Source organism: Podarcis raffonei, chromosome 8 (genome assembly GCF_027172205.1).
Source record: "Podarcis raffonei isolate rPodRaf1 chromosome 8, rPodRaf1.pri, whole genome shotgun sequence".
NCBI lineage: Eukaryota > Metazoa > Chordata > Lepidosauria > Squamata > Lacertidae > Podarcis > Podarcis raffonei.
In genome coordinates this window covers 5,437,016-5,463,127 of record NC_070609.1, presented here as the reverse complement: position 1 = coordinate 5,463,127, position 26,112 = coordinate 5,437,016, and the positions used below count along the sequence as shown (strand labels likewise).

General features: G+C 45.1%; 1 protein-coding gene across 6 annotated transcripts in view; it reads left to right on the top strand.

The window, feature by feature from the left end:
- BICRA (BRD4 interacting chromatin remodeling complex associated protein) overlaps positions 1-26,112 on the top strand; it is a 103,906-nt gene that overhangs the window by 52,005 nt on the left and 25,789 nt on the right. For all 6 annotated transcript variants that reach the window (XM_053397711.1, XM_053397710.1, XM_053397712.1 and 3 more), the window contains one exon: positions 25,727-25,772. In XM_053397711.1, coding sequence (XP_053253686.1) covers positions 25,732-25,772 — 41 coding nt within the window. In that variant the 5' untranslated portion in view covers positions 25,727-25,731. The remainder of the gene's footprint in view (positions 1-25,726; positions 25,773-26,112) is intronic.

The window sequence follows — 26,112 nt, the reverse complement described above, 5'->3', positions numbered from 1 at the left end:
AAATGCCATTTTAGTCAAACTTGGCAGTGTCAACATTTTTAGTTTTGTTTACTAAATGCAAGTAAAATATGCCAAATTAAATCACTCTCTAAGTAAATTTTGCTAGTAAAATTGTCCTATGTAAATTAGCTTAATTGCCCTATGCAAATTACACTATGTAAATTAGTAAAAGAGTCAGAAATTGGTTGGTGGATGTCACAGGGAGTGGAAGAAACAGCTTGTTTTGTAAGATTAGACTAAGTATAGAAATTATGGCATAATTTCTGAGGGGAAATAGAACTTGTGCATAAGATAATCTTTGCCTGTTTACACCGAAATAACAAAAGGAAAGCATATGTAGAATACATAAAGAATAATAGCTAACTTAATAGGATTCAATTTGCCTGTGAGCAGATTTCAGGCAAACTTTTTGCCCAACTTTTTAAAATATGGTGTTTCTTTTAAAGTAAAATGTTTAGCTCAGACATCTTTTTCTGGCTATCAGAGAATACAGTAAATCTTCAGACAGGAAGGGAAAATTGTGAAAGGGTGAGAAGCAGACCAGCCATGGCTTGGTGGTGGTATATAAAAAGCAGATCAGGCTTGGTGGTAGATTCATTAGTGTTTATAAGCCTCATATATTAAGAATATTAAGTCAAGAGATGGTTAAACAGCAAAGTAATTAATAGCTATGAAGGTGATCATATAAAGTTATATGTACTGTTCTTGCTCTATTGAGAGCTTTTACAAAGAGAACTCGGAAACATGAAAACAACAGTTGGCCTGTACAATATTGTTGATGTAAAGTACTTGGAAGCTGGTCCTTTCTGAAAAAACTGCTGACATGAAACAGGAAGTACGGTAGCATGAGTCAGTTGTCTCTCAGGCTATCTCTCTTTCTCCTCACTCGTTTGACTTCTAAAAGAATGAAACTGTAATCAGGAATCTTGTAATTAATTGTCAGTGGTAAGGTAAGGTAAGGTAAAGGACCCCTGGACGGTTACGTCCAGTCAAAGGCAACTATGGGGTGCGGTCCTCATCTCGCTTCAGGCCGAGGGACCTGGCGTTTGTCCACAAACAGCTTTCCAGGTCATGTGACCAGCATGACTAACCTGCTTCTGGTGCAATGGAACACCATGACAGAAACCAGAGTGCACGGAAATGCCATTTACCTTCCCATCGTAGCAGTACCTATTCATCTACTTATGCTCACATGCTTTTGAACTGCAAGGTTGGCAGAAGCTGGGACAGTAACAGGAGCTCACCCCACCCGGCGGATTCGAACTGCCAACCTTCTGATCGGCAAGCCCATGAGGCTCAGTGGTTTAGACCACAGCACCACTCACATCCCTTTCTCCTAAAAGTTGGCACATCCATGATATAACTTGACTGTTGGTTAAATGGTAAAGTTACCAAGGGAACTACATACCACAATAGTATTTACTCTTGCCCAGGACTTAACTATCCCTTTGATTTTCATGACATAGCAAATACAAGGCACACTTCATCTCACTGAATTCATTGCTTTCATGTATACCTAATTCCTTGCTGGTTCCCAGCCTTACTTAAGCAACATATTCCTCAAGTGCTAGTTATGATCTTGCTCCTCACCTACAGAAGCCAGGTAGTTGTTCCTCCTTATGCAGGTTTTTACTCTAAACTATAAAAGAGCACAGAGCCGATCTGCTTCTGCTGCTGAAAGCTTTCAGAAATGCTTTCAGAATTTGGAATATATGTCAAATGGCTGCAGTTTTTTAAACCTAAGGTTATTATGTTTTTCTTGTATTGTAGAATTTTAAAATGGAAACTATCATGCTAAGAATACCTGATTTCTACATATTAGATTTACTCCCAAGAGGCTTCTAGGTTCCCTTTTAGTCATTAATTAGTCAAGCTTCGCAGCTCTCCTGGGAGGCTGTCAAGTATATTCTGATTGGTAAACAGAGTCATGGAGAGGTGAAGTGGCTTCTCTAAGGACACAAAAGCTTAACAGAAGAATCAAGAGTATATCCCAAGAGTGCTTGTACCCTGTCCTCCTATCCTGGTAGGACATATTTCCCCCAGATCTGGAATCTGAGCTCAAAGCTCCTCCTGCTCCTCCACGGGTTTGGCACGAATCCCTGTTGCCTGTATGGCACCCATGGCTGCCTATGCTCTAATCCAGCATTTCCCAAACTTCTGAATTCATTGACCCTTTGAATAGCTTATAAGGTTGTCATCAACCCCAACCCAAGTTAAGAAAAAAGTTAAGAAATATCAGTATATAATCAACATTCATTGATCATTAGTCACCTTTACTAGGAGTCATAAAACATAAAAAAGGGAGCAAAACAATAAGGCAGCATGGTCTGGGAATACTGTTGTATTGTAGAACCATCTTACTAAATAAAAGGTAAAGGGACCCCTGAACATTAGGTCCAGTCGTGACCGACTCTGGGGTTGCGGCGCTCATCTCGCTTTATTGGCCAAGGGAGCCGGTGTACAGCTTCCGGGTCATGTGTCCAGCAGGACTAAGCCACTTCTGGCGAACCAGAGCAGTTTACCTTCCTGCCAGAGCGGTACCTATTTATCTACTTGCACTTTGACGTGCTTTCGAACTGCTAGGTTGGCAGGAGCCGGGACCGAGCAACGGGAGCTCACCCCGTCACAGGGGTTCGAACCGCTGACCTTCTGATCGGCAATCCCTAGGCTCTGTGGTTTAACCCACAGCGCCACCCGCGTCCCTTATCTTACTAAATAAGAGCTTCCTAATTGGCAAGGGAGATACACTCTGCATAGGCCAATGCCCATTATTTCTGAGGCTCATAGTTCCTTTTTTCTTCCCCCCCCCCTTTTTTGCACAATACCTTGTAAACTTCTTTTCCATTCAAGACCCTTTTCAACCCCATGATCTTTATTCCCCACCTCCCAGCACAGTCCAGTCAACCTCAAGGGATAAATTTGAACCCCCTTCGGAAAGCCTGCTGAAGTCTGCTATGCTGCTGATGCTATGCTATGCTGATTTATCCCCCCCCCCCGCAAAATTTGTATACTGCTTGATTGTAAGAAAACCTCGAAGAAGTTTACAAAACAATAAAAATATTTTCCTTTTTTTATTAGACTTTTTAGTTGTTTGTCTCACAAAGGTCTTCAAGGAACTTACACAAAGAAAAAGATATACAATGTATATCCACAGCCGATGTGGACAGACTCCTCCGAGCTGGAAAGCCCACCACCTGTCCTCTCAACCCGTGCCCGTCTTGGCTGATTAGAGCGTGTCCAGACGAGGTGTGGGCCCCCCTGGGGGATATCATCAATTTGTCCCTTGGCACTGGGATATTCCCAGGGGAACTGAAGGAGGCAGTGGTGCGCCCGCTCTTAAAGAAAACATCATTAGATCCCTTAGATCTATCCAATTACCGCCCGGTTTTGAATCTTCCATTCCTGGGTAAGGTGATTGAGAGAGCGGTTGCTGAACAGCTTGGCGGGTTTCTGGATGAAACATCGGCTCCGGATCCAATCCAGTCCGGCTTCCGCGCTGGTCATGGGACCAAGACGGCTCTGGTCACCCTAACAGATGATCTCTGCAGGCAGCTGGATCGAGGCGGGTCGGGGCTGCTGATTCTTCTAGACCTGTCAGCAGCCTTCGACATGGTCGATCACGAACTCCTGGACCACCGCCTTGCCGACATGGGGATCCAGGGCACAGTCCTTCAATGGCTGCGCTCGTTTCTCTCTGGCCGGGGAGAGATGGTGCCGCTTGGGGGGGAATTGTCATCACGCCACTCCTTGGTGTGTGGAGTGCCTCAGGGTGCAATACTCTCCCCGATGCTTTTTAACATCTTTATGCGTCCCCTCGCCCAGCTTGTCCGGAGTTTTGGGCTGGGTTGCCATCAGTATGCTGATGACACCCAACTCTATCTGTTGATGGATGGCCATCCTGACTCGGCCCCAGACACACTGACCAGATGTCTGGAAGCTGTGGCTGGATGGTTACGTGGGAGTCAGTTGAAGTTAAATCCTTCGAAGACAGAGGTCCTCTGGCTGGGACGGGACGATATGGGATTGAGGGGGCAACTCCCATCTCTTGCGGGGGTGCAATTAGTGCCAGCACCATCCATTAAGAGTTTGGGTGTAATCTTTGATACCTCCCTCTCTATGGAGGCGCAGATTACAGCTATAACAAAGGCGGCATTTTTTCATCTCCGCCAAGCTAAGCAGTTGGCTCCTTATCTCTCTCGCCCTGACCTAGCCACTGTGATCCACGCGACGGTCACCTCCAGACTGGATTATTGTAACTCGCTCTACGTGGGGCTGCCCTTGAGACTGACCCAGAAACTCCAGCAGGTGGAAAATGCTGCGGCGAGACTCCTTATGGGGTCTTCGCTGCAAGATCACATTCACCCGGTACTATACCAGCTGCACTGGCTCCCAGTGGAGTACAGGATCAGGTTTAAGGTGCTGGTTTTAACCTTTAAAGCCCTATACGGCCTAGGACCCTCGTACCTAAGGGACCGCCTCTCCTGGTATGTCCTACAGAGGAACTTACGGTCTGCAAATAAAAACATCCTGAAGGTCCCAGGCCACAGAGAGGTTAGGCTGGCCTCAACTAGAGCCAGGGCTTTCTCGGCTGCGGCTCCAATCTGGTGGAACGCTCTGTCACAAGAGACTAGGGCCCTGCGGGACCTCACATCTTTCCGCAGGGCCTGCAAGACAGAGCTGTTCCACCAGGCCTTTGGTCAGGGCGCAGCCTGACTCCCTCCTCTGGCAATCTGCACAGAATTTTGCTTAACGGTTGCCATCAATTTGATTTTAATTAATTTTTATAATGAAATGTTTTTAGAATGTTGGATTATTTGATTGTTGTTAGCCGCCCTGAGCCCAGCTTCGGCTGGAGAGGGCGGGGTATAAATAAAATTTATTATTATTATTATTATTATTATTATTATTATTATTATTATTACATGGCGGGGGGAACAAAAATTTTTTCCCCTTCCAGTAGCACCTTAAAGACCAACTAAGTTAGTTCTTGGTATGATACTATCTGAAGAAGTGTGCATGCACACGAAAGCTCATACCAAGAACTAACTTAGTTGGTCTTTAAGGTGCTACTGGAAGGGAAAAAAAATTTTGTTTTGACTATGGCAGACCAACATGGCTACCTTTCTGTAACTGTTTATGGCGGGGGGAGTGGAGGTCATATAACACCCATTAAAAACACATACTCAAATAATAAAGCATTCTCAGACCCACTAATTAATTAACAAATAAACAAAAATGAACAAAACCTTAACCTTTCCCTAGTCCAAAAATCATTCCCATGAAACCAACAACAGCAACAACAATTTTTTATTTATACCCTGCTGATCTGGCTGGGTTTCCCCAGCCACTCTGCGCGGCTCCCAACAGAGTGTTAAAAATAGAATCAAACATTAAAAACTTCCCCAAACAGGGCTGCCTTCAGATGTCTTCTAAAAGTCAGATAGTTGTTTATTTCCTTGACATCTGGGGGGGGGGGGCATTCCACAGGGCGGGCACCACCACCAAGAAGGCCCTCTGCCTGGTTCCCTGTAACTTCACTTCTCGCAGTGAGGGAACTGCCAAAAGGCCTTCAGTGCTGGACCTCAGTGTCTTGGCTGAACAATGGGGGTGGAGATGCTCCTTCAGGTATACTGGGCCAAGGCCATTTAGGGCTTTAAAGGTCAGCGCCAACACTTTGAATTGTGCTCAGAAACATAATGGGAGCCAATGTAGGTCTTTCAGGACTGGTGTTATATAGTCTCGGCAGCCACTCCCTGTCACCAGTCTAGCTGCTGCATTCTGGATTAGTTGTAGTTTCCAGCTCAACTTCAAAGGTAGCCCCACGTAGAGCGCATTGCAGTAGTCCAAGTGGGAGATAACTAGAGCACGCACCACTCTGGCGAGACAGTCTGTGGGCAGGTAGGGTCTCAGCCTGTGTACCAGATGGAGCTGGTAGACAGCTGCCCCTGGACACAGAATTGACCTGCGCCTCCATGGACAGCTGTGAGTCCAAAATGACTCCCAGGCTGCGCACCTGGTCCTTCAGGGGCACAGTTACCCCATTCAGGACCCACAAGTCCTCCACACCAGCCCCCAAAAACAGTACTTCTGGCTTGTCAGGATTCAACCTCAATCTGTTGGCCGCCTTCTTTTTTATTTATTTTTCTTTTAAGTTTTTTGTAGTGAGTGACAGGTTTATAATAGGTGTCATAATAGGGAGTGGTGCTGTGATGTTGCAGCAAAATCACAAAGCCTAACCAATGTTAGCTGGTCCACATGGGTTTGGATCCAGAACCAGAACTATTAATAATAACATTATCAAATGCTGGTAGGGTTGAAAATAAAAAGGACATGGTGGTTCACTCATCTGTTGGCAAAGAAGACACTATAATAGTAACAGGTATTGACTACTTGGTATGAGATCTTGCCAGAGTAACACTGCTGTCATCAGGAGAGACCTTATTGCATGTTCCCTCCACCAGTGAGGTGCAGAGGCCCAGAACTGTGTCTTTTAATTAAGAAGTATTCCAATAACAGAACAAACTGCCCTGAAAGATTCAGCGACCCATCCTATTGGGCATGGTCAGACGATGGGTTAAGACGCTTCTTTGAAAGTCTGTTTTGTGGTATGGCTCACTAGTCCTGATTTCTTCATTATTTGGTGCTGTGTAGCTTGGGGTAGGGTGCTGTTGCTGTTGGATTATTTATTTACTGTGATGGTGGTTTCTATATCTGTTTTCTGCCCTAAGGCCCCCAAAGCGGTGAACAGCACATTAATACATCAAAATATACAGTAAAGTACAATGAAATGATGTCAATCAGTCACCAGTTAAAATACTATGAAATGGCAATACCCTAACAGGAGAACTAGGATAAACCTTCTCAAGCTATAGGATTAAGTGCTCTCATCAATCCTATATTTCATGCAGTTAGGGGCTAGAAATTTGAACAATGAGAAACAAACAAGACAAATAAACCTTATCCCAAGTAGAAGACGCGTGCTCTCACCAGCCGCTCAGCATTCTACCTATTCAGGGTATATGGGGACAGTTATATCATTTTATAATATTGGTTGGATACTGCCTTGTTTATTTCGTTGAAAAGTATAGACGGTAAATATTTTTTTAAATAAAGCCTGACCTTATGCATACCTGATTCAATAGGGGCAGTTGTTACTGTGTACTGTGTTGGTATGAGAGAATAAGAGATGGAAAAACATCATTATAAGGAGCCAACCCTTTGCATTATTGAAAATGGCCCATAATTGAAATCTGTGTTGACAACTTTAAAAGCTATTCCTATATATTAAAAATCCATGCCACTCTTGCACACGGATTTTCGATGCACTAAACATTTTGTGATGGGTCCAGTTTCTGAAAGGAATAAGATGTTTGCTTTCTGTTTATACTTACGATCTAGCCTCCATTTCATTCTGCCCCTGATAAAAGTGTAACTTGAGAACCTTAATATTCTAGCGGCAAGAAACTGCTAGTCAAATAAAAACAATCACCTCTCAAGTTTTATGTCTCTTCTTTGCTTGATTTGAGGCAGTCTGTCTAAATTTTACACTTGAACATGCACCGAATTTCCTTCTCTAAACAGCTGGGCACTCCCGTGATGCTGTCCAGTCTCAATGCATTTCTCTTTCTCGGAATGGCCATCAATAGCCTGTTGTATCCATCCCTTCTGTAGCCAAAGACCCCCCTCTGCAACAATCCTTTGTGGTTATAGTGGCATTTCAGGCCCTCCCTCACCCCCTGCTGCAGCTCGGCAGGCAGTCTTGCTGCTTTAGAGGTCTGCGGTGATTCAAGCCTAGTGCCATTGGTCAGGACATGAATCCCAGCCAAGCTGGGGAGGGCGGAGGAGGGGGAACAAGAGCGACACACACCATGTGTTGGCACACAATACCAGATGCTGGTTTTCATAATGGGGAAGCCTTTTTTGCCTCAGGCACCATTCATTGTTCAGCAGCCCCTGCAGAAGAGCTGTAAGAATAAAACCCTTGGTAGGTGGATGAAAGTGTAAACTGGGTGGTGGTCTGAATATTTTTTTTTTTTTTGGTGGACTGTACTTCTGTAAATGAGAAGGCAATACTCCAGGAAGATATCATCACATCATAGCTGGTTCTTTTGCCTCTTTGTAGATATTTTCTGCAGTTTTGCTGTTGTAATAAATGGGTTGCCATCTGTGAAGCTTTATTGCCTTCCCCCAGTTTTACATTTGTGCTTGATTTTGTGTGATCATTGAAGATGAGAGCTTGAAAAAATCCTGTGCTGCTTCTCTATGGCTGTAAAGAAATGCCTTCAACTTGTTCTCTTTTTCCCAGTACCTGTATTTGTATAAGTGTTGGACAGACAGAACTGAGATTTTTACTCATAGAGAGAATGCATGCTCAGTCTGAAAAACCACTTAGCAGGGATAAGCCTTATAGAAATGAATCTCAGTTGCAGAATGTAAGAAGGATCAAAGGGTTTTCAAATGCCGCATGTACAGACACAAGTATGCATGCACGCAGCTCCCACAGTATTTACAAGGTTGCATAGTTATGTGTCTGAAATAATTCTTCTTGCATAACACAGATGGCTTACTGGAGTCAAGGGTCCTCAAATTTGGCTAGATTACTAACTAGCCTTAATATTGGTTGCCCCCATTTCTCTTCCATGTAATTTCTTGAGCATGGGGAGAGGACTCCGGAGGAAGAAAAAAAAGGAGTTGTTCTCTTCCTTTTTACTGGTAGCTGCTTTTGCATCTCCAGAGTGCCAGTATGAAGTATGAGCTTGATTTCAGCCCCTCAACGGAGTTCCCTGGATCAGAACCCTTGGGGGAGAGGAACACCTTCCACCTGACACAGTGAAAAATTTCTCTAAATTCTCTGCAGTTCAAAGGACATCCATGGCAGAGGCAATTGCCAGGACAGAGGTGGCTACCACTGTGTATTTGGCAACTGGATTTGTGGACTTGTGGGTAGGCATAGAAAGAGTATGAGAACACTGCTGTAGACTATCTCTGATTTTTGAGCTGTGGGCAGAAACTTTACAGCCATTAGGTTTACAAATTTGAAGTATTTATTTCAGAGCATTTTTAACCTACCCATCGTCCAAACATCTCAAGGCAGGTTACAGAATTCAAAGTAACAGTAATATATCCACATTGCGGGGGAGTAGATTTTTAATTTTTTAAATTTTGACAGGACCAGTATTCCATAGCTGCCTGGGCATATACAGTGGTACCTCAGGTTACAGACGCGTCAGGTTACAGACTCTGCTAACTCAGAAATAGTACCTTGGGTTAAGAACTTTGCTTCAGGATGAAAACAGAAAATGTGCGGCGGCGGCGGCAGCGGGAGGCCCCATTAGCTAAAGTGGTGCTTCAGGTTAAGAACAGTTTCAGGATAAGAACAGACCTCCGGAATGAATTAAGTTCTTAACCCGAGGTACCACTGTAGATAGGAAATGTCCAAAATGTCAGCACCTAGTATACTTGTAGGAAACCGTCTCCTAACTATATCCAAGGCTACCCTTCCTGAATCCCAAAATGGTTTTCGACCTTCTAGGGGACAGTGTTGAATCAATGATTCTTCAACATCAACTTTGTTGGACTGGTCATGTTGTTCGGATGCCTGATTATCGTCTGCCAAAGCAACTACTCTATTCTGAACTTAAAAATGGAAAGCGTAATGCTGGTGGTCAACAAAAGAGGTTTAAAGACTATCTCAAAGCAAATCTTTAAAAATGGAGTATAAGCACCGACAACTGGAAAACACTGGCCTGTGAGTACTCCAATTGGAGAATAGCCTTTACCAAAGGTGTCGTGGACCTCGAAGATGCTCAAACTTAGGACGAAAGGGAAGAAACATGCTAAGAGGAAGGCACAGTTTGGCAAACCCCTCACCATGATCAACTCCCACTTGGAATCCTATGTCCCCACAGTGGAAGCACATGTGGATCCAGAATTAGCCTCCACAGTCACCTATGGACACACCATTAATACTGTGTTCATTGAAGACAACCCTACTCGGCTACAAGTGATTTCCAAAGGAAGAAGACGATACATGTAGGGAGTGGTCATTTCATAGCTGGGGTGCCACCACGGAGAATACTTTATCCCATACTACCTTCCAATAAGTCAACCCATTGGTGGGTTAACAGGAAGGGTTGACAACCATATGTCAGGAGTGCTCTGGTGGTGTTTCCTGCTTGGCAGGGGGTTGGACTCGATGGCCCTTGTGGTCTCTTCCAACTCTATGATTCTATTCTATGATTCTATGAAGGGCCATCTCCCTCATTCAGTCTGTTTCTGCTTCCAATCACAGAGTAACACTTGTTTGGAATAGAGTCTACTGACATGTAGCCCTAATCAAATGCAGCATCCTATATTATGGCTTTTTTGGTGCCAAGTGAGGACCATTTAATTCTTCGAGGCCTTTAAGTTTTAAAAAATGTGTTAGTGCTCTTTGCATTGTTTTTGTCCTCTTGTGTTGGTTTTATTCTTGTTTTACTTTGTGGCTGTTTTAATTCATTTTTAGATCATATGTTTATGTATATATATATAAGTTTTATTATTTTAATCTTTATTTTGTAAACTGCCCCCAGAACTTTGGGCAATATAGAATCATATTTAATAAATATAATCCAGCATATTGGCTTTAGGGCAGGAAAATGCAATCCTGATTTCGTACCAAACATTTCTGCTTTGCAGTAATTCTTTCCACGTCAACTTGTTGGAAATCCTTCTGGTCTGCCCAATATCATAGAATGTGTGTGTTGCAGGGAATTTTGGGTGATTTCTCTGGGGTGCATGTTTTAATTCACATGGAGCACTGGTCAGGGCCACTGGACTTCACTGTCATTCTCCATGACCTAAGAATGCACCCTGGGACATAGAAATAGATAGGCAAACTGGTGTGTTTGAAACTTAGACTTGGTTAATATAGCAATAAAGGTAAAAGGGTAAAGGGACCCCTGACCATTAGGTTCAGTTGTGTCCGACTCTAGGGTTGCGGCGCTCATCTCGCTTTATTGGCTGAGGGAGCCGGCGTACAGCTTCCGGGTCATGTGGCCAGCATGACTAAGCCGCTTCTGGTGAACCAGAGCAGCGCACGGAAACGCCGTTTACCTTCCCGCCGGAGCGGTACCTATTTATCTACTTGCACTTTGATGTGCTTTCGAACTGCTAGGTGGGCAGGAGCAGGGACCGAGCAACAGGACCTCACTGGCAAGTCCTAGGCTCTGTGGTTTAACCCACAGCGCCACCCGCGTCCCTAATATAGCAATAGCAGCCATTATTTCTATGTCTTTCATACAGTCTCATGCAGGGCCGGCCCACTTATGAGGCAAGCGCCTCAGGCAGCAGGATCCACAGGGGCAGTGGATCTGGCCTCCAAGGAATGCATTGCCTCCCCAGCGGCCGCACCAAATGCCACCTCTATAGTGGCCTCTCAGAAAATAGGAGGCACTGCTGCTCTCCTTCCACTCTTGTCCCCAATGTAGATCTTTATTCCCCACTTGTTCCTGATGTGGATCTTCAGTTGCCACATCCCTGGTTGGCGGGGGGCGGGCATCATTTTGTGGTTTGCCTCAGGTGCCAAAATGTCTTGGTCTTACATTTGCAAATAATTTTAAGTGAGAGTGGTATTTGGATAGTGTCCCCATATGAAGTCACTTTTATGTCTAGAAATCTGTTCCTGGACATTGAAACATCTTTCCAGCCTTGAACATTATATGAATAATTTCCTGGCCTGCAGTGCCATAGTCACTGGTGTGAATGGTATTTTCTCAGTAAGAAAACAATGCTTCTGTCTCCACCTCTGCCCCCCCACTCCCCATTTCCCTGAGGAATTAATGTGAAGTGGACTGTATCACAGTAACATAAGGAGGCATCTGCTATTACTAGGGCCCTATTATGAAATTCACTTTCCGGTTCTTCAGGAAAATTGTACCTTTTTAAAGAATTCCAATTCTATCTTATGCAGTGCAAGAAATATGAGCACATTGCCTCTTCAATTTCCCATGATCAAAGCTCCCCACCCCAGTAACTCGGGAGTATAGAAAGGAGGCTATTGCAAATGATGCAAAAATTGCAGTAAAGTTAGTTTGTAATAAGCAAAATCAGCACACTTTTGTAAGGATGGGAGAAGAAAGTAAGCAACAGTGGACAAAGAAGCATAATTCTGGATGGAAAAGGTAGACTGTGCCATGTCTCACCTGAAAATAACCTAACTTACTCAAATAAGGCAGGGGATGTGCTGCCAATTAAACCACAGACTCTGCTCCCAGAGCTTTCTGTGGGAACTGGGTTTGAAAGGAACTATTTGGCAGAGAGCAGCTAAGCCAGCAAGAGCCAGCTTCCTTTCTCTGGTAGTAATTATTAATGCTTTCCCCACTCTTGAGTTATTGAAGGCTTAAACATTTTGGCCTAATGTAATCTGGCTCTGATATAGCCGCAGGTACAGTTGGCTTGTTTCAGGAATGTAGAAGCTCTTGCTGAAGTACATGGGACAGCACTGAAGAAGTGTTGGCACACAATATTGCAGAAGGGTTTCAATATAAAGCAGTGAAGGATAGTTCAGCATGGAATATTGAGTGTGCTGTCATCTAGCCTTGTTAGGAACACCTCAAATAAGTGAGGGACTCTCTTCTGCAGAACCTCCCAGATGTCAGTCCCAAGCTGCTGTAGTCTTTCTAAAACAGTTCCCTGTTGTGATTGCTTTTCATATTACATTTTAAGGCAGCAGTTGACTCTGCATGTATTTTGACAGGAAAATGAGCACAAACCTACTTTTAAAATTACAGTGCACAAAACTAGCTCTGAGAGAAGACTCATGAGCTGCAGATCTGCTCCTTGAGTCTTGTCATGAAGAGGTCTTTTTTATGAGCTAGTTTCATGCATAACATGATGATTCTTTCAAACAGAGCAAGAGAAGAGCAATCTTGCAAGTTTCCCATGAAACAGTGTCCTGGATTATAGCTACAGTTCAGTCAGCAGCTTCATAATGAACATTGGCACTAACTGATTAAAAGGTTTTTCAAGAAAGTCCATTATATCGTCTCAGAGGCCAGCCCACAAGCACCATCATGCTGTTTGCTTTGACAGTTACTGGGTTTAGGTGATAAGCAACTAATTCATACGTGCATGTTCATCATTTGATAACTGCAGCACCATGGTGCTTGCCTGCATGAATGGGCCATCACAGTTCTAATACCGCAGGCAAAGCTCTCTAATAGCCATTTCATTTTACCAAGCAAAAACAGCAAACCCCCCCATCAACTCTCTCCCCTACAATACCCCAGCCAAAGATTCTGTTCAGTAGACTCAGCTTTTGTAGCTGCCATCAGTCTGGGTCCCACCCTCCCAGGCCAGCTAGGGAAAAGGCCTACAAGGCAGTGGTTGGCCCTCCACCACTGCCTTGCAAAATGAAAAGGCATGTCTCCCAGGACTCACAGCCAAGCTGGCCTCCGGCCTCTTCAGCAGCCTCAGGTTTTGTAGCTGGAGTCAGTCAGGGCCCTGCCCTCCCAGGCCAGGCGGGAAAAGCCCTGCAAGGCAGGGAACAGGTCTTTCAGAACTCATAGCTAAGAAGCATTAACATATGGCTCTATATACATGGATAGGTATATCTGTAATACAAATATGTCATCCAGGTCCCAGTGAATTATCTCTTACAGACAGCTAGCCTTGCTTTTGTAGGTGAGCATGACACAGAAACTCCATTTTTTGAACAGCTGACCTGCCATTGCAAAGTTGTCCGAGGTTTGGCTAAACGAGAGCGTTTTGACATAAATATGGTTTCCATTATTTAACATACAATAGTGTAGTATACAAACCTCCAATGATTCATGCATCGCTATGGAACGGGCACTTGCCTCCCCACTGATGGGTTTTCCTGGCCCAGTCGCCTTCTAAATCCAGCCCGCAGACAGTCCAGGAATCAGCGTGTTTTTACATGAGTAGAATGTGTGCTTTTGTTTAAAATGCATCTTATTTAAAATGTTATTTGTGGGGCATAGGAATTTGTTCATCCCCCCCCCCAAAAAAATATAGTCCAGCCCCCCACAAGGTCTGAGGGACAGTGGACCAGCTCCCTGCTGAAAAAGTTTGCTGCCCCCTGTTTCAGACTGTCCCCTTCACTAACCAATTGATGGTTCCTTTTTATGGCTTTTGATTCACTTCATTTTGATGTAAATTCTGACCCATTGCTCTGCATTTATTTTTTAATATTGAATATGAAAATGATGTAAACAACATCTGTGCTTCACTCCGCCACAGTTATCCTTTTTATTTTCCTTCTATTGATTTGTACATTCTATTGACTTTTTGCAGTGGTAGTCATAAAAATTAGTAAACATATATTTAACAAGAGAGAGGAGTTTCTGCTGCCATTGCCCACTTCTTTTAATGGTTGTATCTGCTTCTCTGTATGTAAACACTGCTAGCTGTGCACCAGCAGTATCTTCTGCCGAAGTACCTCACACAGCTTGCCTTTGTTCCTGTGAACATGAGACATATAAGTGACCATTATGTAGTGGAATGGCTTTGTGAAGAAGAAAGAGGATGTGGCAGCTGATTTGACTGCTGTTTGGAATTGCTAGCTCTGTAAGATATAGGTCTGTGTGAACCAAGATGGGTTTGCCTGCCAAAGTTTTGATTGGCTTGGAGTGGATCCATGAGAAATCTGTTGGGGTGGGGGAAGGCAGTGGTGGAGGGCCAACCACTGCCTTGCAAAGGGCTGTCTCACAAGGGAGCTTTAACAAGTATAAGAAAAGCCAGAGCTCTGCCTTGGCAAACAGAGAATTAGCGGGGGTGGGGATGTCTTGCATTTCCAGGAATGGGTATGCGGCCTCGATCTTCCTCTTTATCTTCCTCAACTCATTTATAAACATATGATCTAAAATGAATTAAAACAGCCACAAAGTAAAACAAGAATAAAACCAACACAAGAGGACAAAAACAATGCAAAGAGCACTAACACATTTTTTAAAACTTAACACTTTTTAAAAACTTAACACTTTTTTAAAACTTAAAGGCCTCGAAGAATTAAATGGTCCTCACTTGGCACCAAAAAAGCCATAATATAGGATGCTGCATTTGATTAGGGCTACATGTCAGTAGACTCCATTCCAAACAAGTGTTACTCTGTGATTGGAAGCAGAAACAGACTGAATGAGGGAGATGGCCCTTCATGGAATCATAGAATCATAGAATAGAATCATAGAGTTGGAAGAGACCACAAGGGCCATCGAGTCCAACCCTCTGCCAAGCAGGAAACACCATCAGAGCACTCCTGACATATGGTTGTCAAGCCTCTGCTTAAAGACCTCCAAAGAAGGAGACTCCACCACACTCCTTGGCAGCAAATTCCACTGTCAAACAGCTCTTACTGTCAGGAAGTTCTTCCTAATGTTTAGGTGTTTCAAAATGCTGTATGATTATTATGCCAACTCTACTCACCTTTTTTTTTAATCCAGGCATCTCAAAAGTGTTATTTCGTTATAAGGGAAAGGCAATTCCTCTGGGGATTCTTGGAGGCCTTTCTCTGCTTGTTTGAATTATACCTCAGATATAATCCGGGCCATTCCTGAACTCTGAAGCAGGATGTCCTGTGTCTAAATCATAGAGTTGGAAGGGACCCCAAAGATCATCTTGTCCAACCTCCTGCAATGCAGGAATCTCAACTAAAGCCATCCAACCTCCACTGGATGATTCCTGACAAATTGAAACCTCTAGTGGAGTGGGGGGCAGCCTTTTCTGGCAAGTGTATCACAAAATCCAAGATGGTGCCATACACTATAACTTAGATGCAGCCCCACTGGGATACATAGAGTTTTGCTTGTGAGTCAAGCAGTGAGGTGGGCAGTGGCGGAGGAAGCCTCTTGGGCACCTGGGGCGGGGCGAGTTGCCTATAGGGTCGGGGTGCTTCGCACGGTGCCCATAGGGGCTAGGGATGGGCTGCAGCGTGAGGCGCTGCCTATAGGGTCGAGGTGCTTCGCACGGTGCCCATAGGGGCTAGTGATGGGCTGCAGCGTGAGGCGCTGCCTATAGGGTCGGGGTGCTTCGCACGGTGCCCATAGGGGCTAGGGATGGGCTGCAGCGTGAGGCGCTGCCTATAGGGTCGGGGTGCTTCGCACGGTGCCCATAGGGGCTAGGGATGGGCTGCAGCGTGAGGCGCTGCCTATAGGGTCGAGGTGCTTCGCACGGTGCCCATAGGGGCTGGGGATGGGCTGCAGCGTGAGGCGCTGCCTATAGGGTCGGGGTGCTTCGCACGGTGCCCATAGGGGTTAGGGATGGGCTACAGCGTGAGGCGCTGCCTATAGGGTCGGGGTGCTTCGCACGGTGCCCATAGGGGCTAGGGATGGGCTGCAGCGTGAGGCGCTGCCTATAGGGTCGGGGTGCTTCGCACGGTGCCCATAGGGGCTAGGGATGGGCTGCAGCGTGAGGCACCCATAGGGACAGGCAGAATTGGAGCTAGCTGTGGCGTCGGCTTCGGTACACGTCCCAGGGGGGTGCCCTGGCGGTGGGGAGCGTCCTGGGGGGTGCCCCCCACGGTGATGTCACCTGGGGTGGACTGCTCCCACCTTGCTCCGCTTCTGGTGGTGGGCCCTCGTGGAAGGAGATGCAAAAAATCCAAGTAGATGGAACTTGCTTTTCCTCACCAGCCTAGACAGGAGTAACCTGAATATTCTCTTGCAAACTAGTCTCTGATTCACATTAGATTTGTGTGATGATAGCCCTCCCCCAACTTGCCCGTTTGTCCCAACCTGATTTAGGAAGACTTGCTGCTTTGTCTCATTTCCCTGTGTGTAGTTTTAGGAGGAGTCACAGATATATTCTCTGACATCCCTTTCTCATGCCGGTGTTGTATTAGTCCCTCTCTCCATATGTAATTGCACACTGCAGCAGAGCTGCTTGCACATAAATGTGTGCAATGATCTCTGGACACTTGGCTGGGTTCCAGGGACCAAGAAGGCAAAATAAGTTTTAAAGAGGGGTTCAAGCTGAAAAGGTTAGAGAAGCATTGCTCTCAGTCTGCTGTGTCAAGAATCAAGCTGCCCTGAGATGTCCTCAGGGCAAGTAGGAGTGGCTACATCAGGAATGAAGAGCTGTAACCCTCTGGGTGTTGTTGGACTACAATGCCCATCAGCCTCAGCCAGCATGACCATTGGTAAGATACAGTATTTGGAGGCCTACCTAGATGATGCCACATATCTCAAGTTTCTGTGGCACATGTGACTCAGGGTGGCCAGTCATATTTGTGGAGAGGGGTGCTTGCTCACTTGTGGAGTACATGCTTTATATGCATAAGACCTCAGGTTCAGTCTTTGCTACCTGTAGTTAGAAAGGATCTTTGGTGGCAGGACTGAAGAAATGCCTTTGCTTGAGATCTTAGAGAGCTGAGCTTCTTCCACTCAGAGTAGACAGACATCACTGGCCTAGATGGGATGAGTGATCTCAGTATAAAACAACTTCATATTACATGGAAAGGAGATTTTGAAGTCTTGGAGGTAGCCTAAAGTGTCCCAATCTACCTCTGCAGGTTTAAAAACCCATTGTGGTGCCTTCTTCAATGAATATGATATGAAAGTGTTTTCTTTCTTCTTTTTGACGTCCTTTTAAATATTTAAAAGCATTTTGAAAGATTCCTTTTAATCTTTTTCTTTTGGTTAAACAATGTCCATTCTTTCTCCTTGTGTCATGTTGCCATGTACAGCACTAATTTAAAATCCCTTACCATTTTGTTCTGTTTCATGAACAGCCAAAAGAAAAACGTTTGAGGAACTTTATGCTCCCACCAAGGTCTCTATCCCTGAGTGCTTTACTTCATGCCCTGCATGGTATCTACTTACTTCATTACCTGAATGCGGAGCAATGTAGGCCTTTGCTTTCTTGGATGAAATCAGTGTTAAGGGTTCTCAAGCACAGTGGAGTAATGTTCTTCCCTTTAGGTATTTCCCTGGCTCCAGCTGGAACAGTTGCAGTTTGCCTTGTGCTAAAATAATACTTTGGTAAATTCATGGAGAGGTTTTATCACTGGCTACATGTCACGGGTGGCGCTGTGGGTAAAACCTCAGTGCCTAGGACTTGCCGATCGTAAGGTCGGCGGTTCAAATCCCCGCGGCGGGGTGAGCTCCCGTTGTTTGGTCCCAGCTCCTGCCCACCAAGCAGTTCGAAAGCACCCCTAAGTGCAAGTAGATAAATAGGTACCGTTTTATAGCAGGAAGGTAAACGGCGTTTCCGTGTGCGGCGCTGGTGCTGGCTCGCCAGCTGCAGCTTCGTCACACTGGCCACGTGACCCGGAAGTGTCTTTGGACGGCGCCAGCTCCCGGCCTCTTAAGCGAGATGAGCGCACAACCCCAGAGTCAGACACGATTGGCCCGTACGGGCAGGGGTACCTTTACCTTTTACATGTCACAGTGGGACGTGGGTGGCGCTGTGGGTTAAAGCACAGAGCCTAGGACTTGCCGATCAGAAGGTCGGTGGTTCGAATCCCCGCGATGGGGTGAGCTCCCATTGCTCGGTCCCTGCTTCTGCCAACCTAGCAGTTCGAAAGCATGTCAAAGTACAAGTAGATAAATAGGTACCGCTCCGGCGGGAAGGTAAATGGCGTTTCCATGCGCTGCTCTGGTTCGCCAGAAGCGGCTTAGTCATGCTGGCCACATGACCCGGAAGCTGTACGCTGGCTCCCTCCGCTAATAAAGTGAGAGGAGTGCCACAACCCCAGAGTCAGTCACGACTGGACCTAGTGGTCAGGGGTCCCTTTACATTTATAATGTCACAGTGCCTATATACTATCCAGCACTAGCACCATCTTTGAGGGGCCTTGGGTGTTTGGGCACCCACAAAATTTCTACTGTGGGTGCCCAGTCGTCATGTCATGCATGTGCTGCTCAGCCTCCACCTACCGCCACCGCCTGCTGCCTTCTCGCTGGTTGCACCCATGCTTTCCTGCCCAACCCCTGATGCCTGCTCTTCTCTGGCCTCCCTTTTCCTCTCCTATGGTGCTGGGGCGAGGGCATGGAGGAAGGGGGGGCAGGGGTTTTTGCCTCAAGCAGCAAAACATCCTGGGGCAGCCCTGATACCACATCTATGAGCACCATGCTGCTTCTGAACAGCATCAGGGCACAAGCAGCAAGAGGGCGCAAGCGCCAGAAGTTACAAGAAAGGGAATTCTGACTAAGGATACAGAAAAACTTTCTGACAGCGAAAGCAGTTTGACAATGGAATGGTCTCCCTTGGGAGGTTGTGGACTCTCATTCCTTAGAGGTCTTTAGAGCCTCTGCTTAGAGGCTGGATGGCCACCTGTCATGGATGCTTTAGCTGCGATTCCTGCATTGCAGGCCATTGGACTAGATGGCCCTTGGGGTCCCTTCGAAGTCTACAATTCTATGATTATATGGGTACACTTTCCTGGGGCTGGGGGACCAGCTAAGAAGACACCCCATTGCCATGAGGAGAAACGCTGCAGCTAAATTGCAGGTCATGCCTGAGGATATTTATATAAACATATTTTCCTATGGATCTGTTTTCCAGGCAGCGTTAGAGCAGAGCAAGACACCTTCTAAACAGTGTGTGCTTGTGCAGTTAAACTAGAACTTTTAGTATGAGAGACAAATAAGCATGGATCTCTCTCTGTGACATGCTCTCTCCAAAATTATGTGTGCCCTGCCTCTGAATATCAGTTTCTGGGAAGCAACAACAGGACTATTGCTTTCACGTCTTGGAGACATTGGGCTGTTCACTGTGGGAAATGGGATGCTGGAGAGCCAGTGTGGTCTAGTGGTTAAGAGCGGTAGTCTCGTAATCTGGTGAACCGGGTTCGCGTCTCCGCTCCTCCGCATGCAGCTGCTGGGTGACCTTGGGCCAGTCACACTTCTCTGAAGTCTCTCAGCCCCACTCACCTCACAGAGTTTGTGGGGGAGGAAGGGAAAGGAGATTGTTAGCCACTTTGAGACTCCTTAGGGTAGTGATAAAGCGGGATATCAAATCCAAACTCTTCTTCTTCTGGACTAGATACGTAGGTTTTTGGTCTGATCCAGCAGAGCTCTTTCTATGTTGCTACTGTTGCTTTAAGCTAGGGGCTGAAATGCTTCCACCTTCATTGCATTTAAACTTCAAAATAACATTTCCTAGCGATCTATTCCCTTACCACTCCCCCATGTGAACAGTCTTGTTTGTTTCATTTGTATCTCATCCTTTCTCCAAGGAGCTCAGGGCAGCATATATGAAATTTTCTTACTTTTTATCTTTGCAACTTCCCCATGAGGTTGGCTGAACTGAGAGAGAGTGATTTGCCCAAGGCTATCCATTGAGATTTCTTCTGTTCTATAAGCTGGTCATAGAGCTTGTTCTATTTCTAGCAGTAGTGACTAATCTATGCCCTTCTCCCAGATGTGGTTGGACAACTCCCATAATCCCCGATTTATTGGCCATGCTGGCTTGGGCTGATGGGAGTTGGAGTCCAACAATCTGGTGGAACCACAAACTAGCCACCCCAATTTGCATAATGTGTTTTCTCTTTTATGTATATAGCTTGCTACCATCCTTTTCAGATTATGTGACCTTTCGATTCGTTCCTTGGTTCAGATTTCTATTAAAGTGGTTTGTGGGAGTTTGAGCTGAGGCCTGACAGTTAACCTGGAAAGTGTTCATGGTGTTCTATGAGAACATTTCACAAGAGGAAGATGATAATACTAGATTAATGACTTTTGAGCCTTTCAATTCTTTTATGTTATCGGAATGGTGCAGCTCAAGCCAACAATAGCACTGACTTAGTTTCACTGCTCCATTAACATGAAATCTCTGCTTAGGTGGGATTCCCCACAAGATGGGAGAAGGGAGCTTGGCTTCAGTGGACCATGTGGTCATGGATTCCTCAGCAAAACATCTCTCCCTTTTACATAGCAGCTCCTCCAGTCACCTTGTTGTATTTTGCCCGCTTGCCCGCTGTGAGTTGCAGTGGCCAGAAGCAGCGGCATTTCGGAGGTGAGAGAGAGCACCTTCCAAAAGGCTATGCTGGACAGAGATGGACCTCAACAGGCTGGCAGTGTAGGAAGCCTGTGGCAAATTAGTTGTGGCAGCAGGAGCAAAGGCGCTATTGCAATATGTTACTTGGAGAAGAGGGGTAAAGAGAGGACAGTATGTGGATCTGTTTGGTGCAGCCTGGAAAGATAACTGGAAAGCTTTCCTGTGCATTGTAGGGACCAGTATGCAGTGTGGCTGTCTGCTGCATGGATTTTTACGCAAAACAACTCTGGTGGTGCACTTTTATTCTGTTTTTTATAACTTTTACCACTGGGGAAAGGCTTGTAAAAGTTCTTGTCTGTTGCAAGAAGGCATGTGGTGTATGTGATACGCTAGTGCTATCCGAGTTCTTTAGGATTTGAAAGAGCTTTTTGCAGTCTTCCAGTTAGTGAAACAGAGAATCCACAAATCTGGGCTACTTGAATAGCCAGCCAGAATGCGTGGTCACCCTAACCCTGTCATTTTCCCAGCTTGAGGAGGCATTGGATCTTTACTCTGATGTTGCACTGAGCTTTGCTGTTCAGCACAGGTCATGAAGGATTCTCTCTGAGCTCATCGGGAAAGTGGGAGTTTGTCCCTGTTAGGCTGCAGTGACAATCTTGTGCTCTCCTCACTAACTCCTAGCGTAGAAGGGCAGGGCTTTTCATGCTCACCACGGGTGGAGAGACACTTTCTCCATGGCAAGCAAATATGTGGACTCCCGAGTGAAACCGTTTTTAAAGTTTCTTTCTGCAGCAGCCAGGAGAAGGAACTGTGATCTGTTGATTTACTAAGTGGACATCTCTCTCCATGCCTTTTGAATAAATGCAACCTATCAAGCTGCCATTTTTATAGGTTTTTTTTTTTTTTTTTTTTGGCAAATAAGTCTTTTTCAGGAAACAAGAAAGTTAATATTCCTCCAGGGATGGCCTGGATTCTTTGACCTTGCAAAGCTCTGAAAATCCAAGCTACAGAATTTAGAGGAATTTTTTTCTCCACCTTCCAACTGTGAAATACCTGTGGCCTTCTGATAATGTTACTCATTCACTAGAGATTGCAGGGAGGGAAGATACAGCTAGCTCCATGTCGTATTTCTCAATAATAATACCTGGGATTTTCAAACGCTTTGTCAAAATGATCTTTGTAACAAAGGGTTGTATATACCATATTTTTCGCTCTATAGGACGCACTTTTCCCCCTCCAAAAATTAAGGGGAAATGTGTGTGCGTCCTATGGAGCGAATGCAGGCTCCTTAGCTTCAGCGATAGCAACGCGAAGCCTCCAAAGCGCAGAGGGAGTGCTCCCTCCATGCTCCGGAGGCTTTGCATTGCTTTTGCTGAAGCCTGGAGAGTGAGAGGGGTCGGTGCGCACCGACCCCTCTCGCTCTCCAGGCTTCAGGGATAGCCACCTGAAGCCTTTGGAGCACAGCGCGAGTTCCCGCTGCGTTCCGGAGGCTTCAGGTTCCTTTTGCTGAAGCCGGGAGAGCAAGACTCTAAAAGAAGGTGCGTCCTATGGTCGGGTGCGTCCTATAGAGCGAAAAATACGGTAGTTTATAGGAATGGAACATATTTGCTGTTTGTGTGCTTATAAAATAAAGCAAAAATCTATGCTATGAGGCAGGCTAACTTAGCCCTAGGCTAACTTAGCCCTCCAAGGCCCATAGCAAGTGTACCCATCTGCTCCCCTCCCTGCATGAGCCTGCCCAAGGGCCACACCCTCCCCAGCTATGCACCCCGTCAGTGTTTTTGCCTGGCTGGAATGTGTCCTTAAGGCTCTGATAATGACTTTTGGTTTTCTGGATAGAGAGGTGTGTGTGTAGAAACTAGTCTATGGTAAAATTTACACTAATTACTGCATCCACTTTTGCCTCTAGCCACAGCCACCACTGGCATGTGGCTCCCAGAAGGTTGCCCAGAGGGGAATGTGGCCCTTGAGCTGAAAAATATTTCTGACCTCATTCCAACATCCCAGAAAACCTCAACTGCCCATGACGCCCCATGGCACATGTCCTGCAAGCCCAGAATGTCTTGCCTGCACACTGTTAACTGTGTTCCAGTAGACATCGCTGCCAAATGAAGTGTGAACCAACTCTTGATTAGATTACTAAACAGGTCCTGCTGGTAAGATTTTGACTTAAACACTCCAAGGCACAGAGCTGTCAATAAAATGTGAATTTTTAATTTAGAACATGCACATAGCATTGATGGTCATCTGTTTATATCTCTGTCCAAATGCAGACAGTGGGAAAGGCTTCTCGAAGGAGATTTGCCTTACTTTTTGAATTTGGGTCCATTCCCATGGGAGCATCCCACTGCTACCTGCCTTTGTTTGTCACTTGCAAAACAGCCTATATGGTAAATCCTGGCTTTGGTTGTACAGTCTTGAGTAGCTCAAGCTAGCAAGTTGTTGCACTCACAACAGTTTGCTGCTAGGAAACCTAAGGTCTCAGAACCTGAAGAATCACTGAGAGAGTTGAGCAGTCCCTTCTGTATATGGTCAGACAGTAATTTATGGGGAGTAATTAAGCACATTCAATAGAAGTGTGTTTAACTGAATACTTTAGGTTTTTTTTCCCTCTTGCACTTTCACCGAACGAAAAATCTGTCTTTCAGCTCTACTGAAACGCAGGGATTTGTTTTCTTTTGCTTTCCTGGCCTGCATCCAGCCAGTGTTGTTCAAATTCAGAGACGTCCCAGCAATTCTGTTATGTGTTTACAGCCGTCTCCATTGGGGAACTACCATGTGGTCACCATGCATGCTGGAGAGCATGTTTGCTATGCTATATGCTTGGATATCAGCTGCTCTTGTACTCTGCTAGTCAGCTCACTCAGTGCTAAAAGGATATTGGATCCAGTGATCAGACTTGAATGGGCCTGTTGCATAGTTGCATTGATTCTCTGCAGAGCTCTGAGTGGTTGGGAATTCCCAAGGAAACCCGGAAGGTCCTTTCTGGAATTGACAGAAAAGATGCGCACTAAACAGGAAAACACACTCGATCTGTGACCCCCCCCTCTCTCTCTCTCTCACACACACACACACACACACACTTCTTTTACTCTTTTTAAATGCAGAAATTGTGTTTCTGCTTACATGAAGAGCGTTGAGCTTATAAGCAAGGGGTTTCTTTTTCCCTGTCCCCAGTCCTGTTTAACTTGGATGGGCAAAGCTGGCAACAGCAAATGATTCAGGCTTCTCAAATTCTTGCAGCAGAAATACCCCCACCCCCAGGAAAGAATCCAAAGGAATCATTTGAAGAAAAGATCACCAAGCCTCTTCTGTGATATAGTTGCACTTCTTCAGTTTCCTTCTGCAAATCCAGGAAATATCCAAATGAATTTTGCACAAAATGTCTCTTGAGCCCTTAGCCTCTTGACAACCAAAGCTGTTAACCTGCAGATTATTCAAAATCGTACAGATTTTCTAAATTTTTAGTCAGATTTTCAGTGTGAGAGTTGAATTCACATTTTAATGCAAGATTGGGCATCTCTTTGGTAGTAAATAAATACAAATTATCTTCAGCGGCCAAACGTTAACTGTTAAACACTTAGTATCGTTGCAAGTTACCTATCAAATGTCACCAGATACTAAATACTAGAAAACCACTGTCAAATATTGAAATAAAATGTTACCCCTCATCAAATATCCATTTTAAACACTCCACAAATAGTGTTAGAAACTGAGATATGAAAGCTAGGAGCTAAATGGCATCTTAAACCTAGGTTATGGGCATAGCAATGGAATGTCTAGGTGTTCTTTTTTATAACAAGAATACAAAGCTGAAAATGAAGGAACTGCAGCTAAAATATTATGTTCATTTTTCATATGGTCTAGTCCTTCCCCTGCTCACCCCCTAATATTCTTAAGAGGGTCTCTTCTCCAGTCTTCAGAGATTAGATGAAAGTGGGGAGGCAGAAAAAAGGTCCTCCTTTCCTTCCATTCTGCAGTTTTAATCTGAAATCTTAGGCGCAGTACTGCATCCAGAGCTCAGAAACTGCTTGCTCTAATGAAATTCCCTGTCGCAAAATGCCCCTAGAACAATGGAAGTTTCAAACACTGTTCACAAATATTTGAGCATTTAGAGAATATTTGCTGTTGTCAACATTTACAAAGGAGGATTGTGAGAAACAAGGGTGGTTTTTTTAAAAAGCTGTGTTCAAAACCATGCTTGTCAGTTGTGCTAAAACAAGAGTTCCTTGAGAGAAGTTCAGCTGGGAGATCAAAGCTTGACCAGCAGAATTACCTGATAGACTTAATTCTTCCTATTTTATTCCATAACTCAAGTAAATTGAATAAAGAATATATCTATGACTTCTTAATATGTGTCGGGAGTGTTAATGGAGTGTGGTGGATTGTTTTCTTTGCTTGCTATGCTAATATCCCAACATGCTAACATTGGTATCCAAAAAAACATTGCATTGGTTCTGTAGCAAAGACCAGCAATAGGCTTGGGACTAGACTTTCCATAGAGATGTTGGGTGCTAATGCACTTAACAAAATATGGGGATACAGTTAATGCTTGGATGTAGTTTCAGCTCCAGAGAGTGGTGAATGTCAGAAGCAGGATTAGAACATTCTCAGTTTGCAGTTCAAGGTTAAGGCCAAGTGCCCAAGCGCTTCCAAAATCTTGGAGCCAGAATTACATGGACTGGGAAGGAAGTGTTTGCAGAACTGGGGGCTTGGTGTCAAAAGGAGCACTTCACTAGCATGTCACATGTCGTTACATGATCATAACACATTCTCTAACCTTTCCTTTCAGTTGACATGGATGATGAAGATGGCCGGTGCTTGCTAGATGTAATTTGGTAAGTATTTTCCCTTTGCCCATGAAAAGCGTGTTCTCTCTTGTGGCAAAAGGGTTTCAGAAACGGAGCCTTCCATTACAGATATTTTTGTTCTCTAGCTTAGCAAGCGCTGTACCTTTCAACCATGCTTGGTTCAAAATCTTGGAGCCCCTCTACGTGACTGCTGCCTTGACAACTGTTGCTGCCTATCTTTGGTGGAACACATGCCGCTTGGCCTGTTCATGATCTTTATAGAGGATGCGCAGCTAGAACCAGAAGCTTTCTCATTAAATCTGACAGTCAGAGCTACATGAGGCTTCCCCAGAAAGAGAAAGTTGCTGTTACAGAACAATTGACAAGA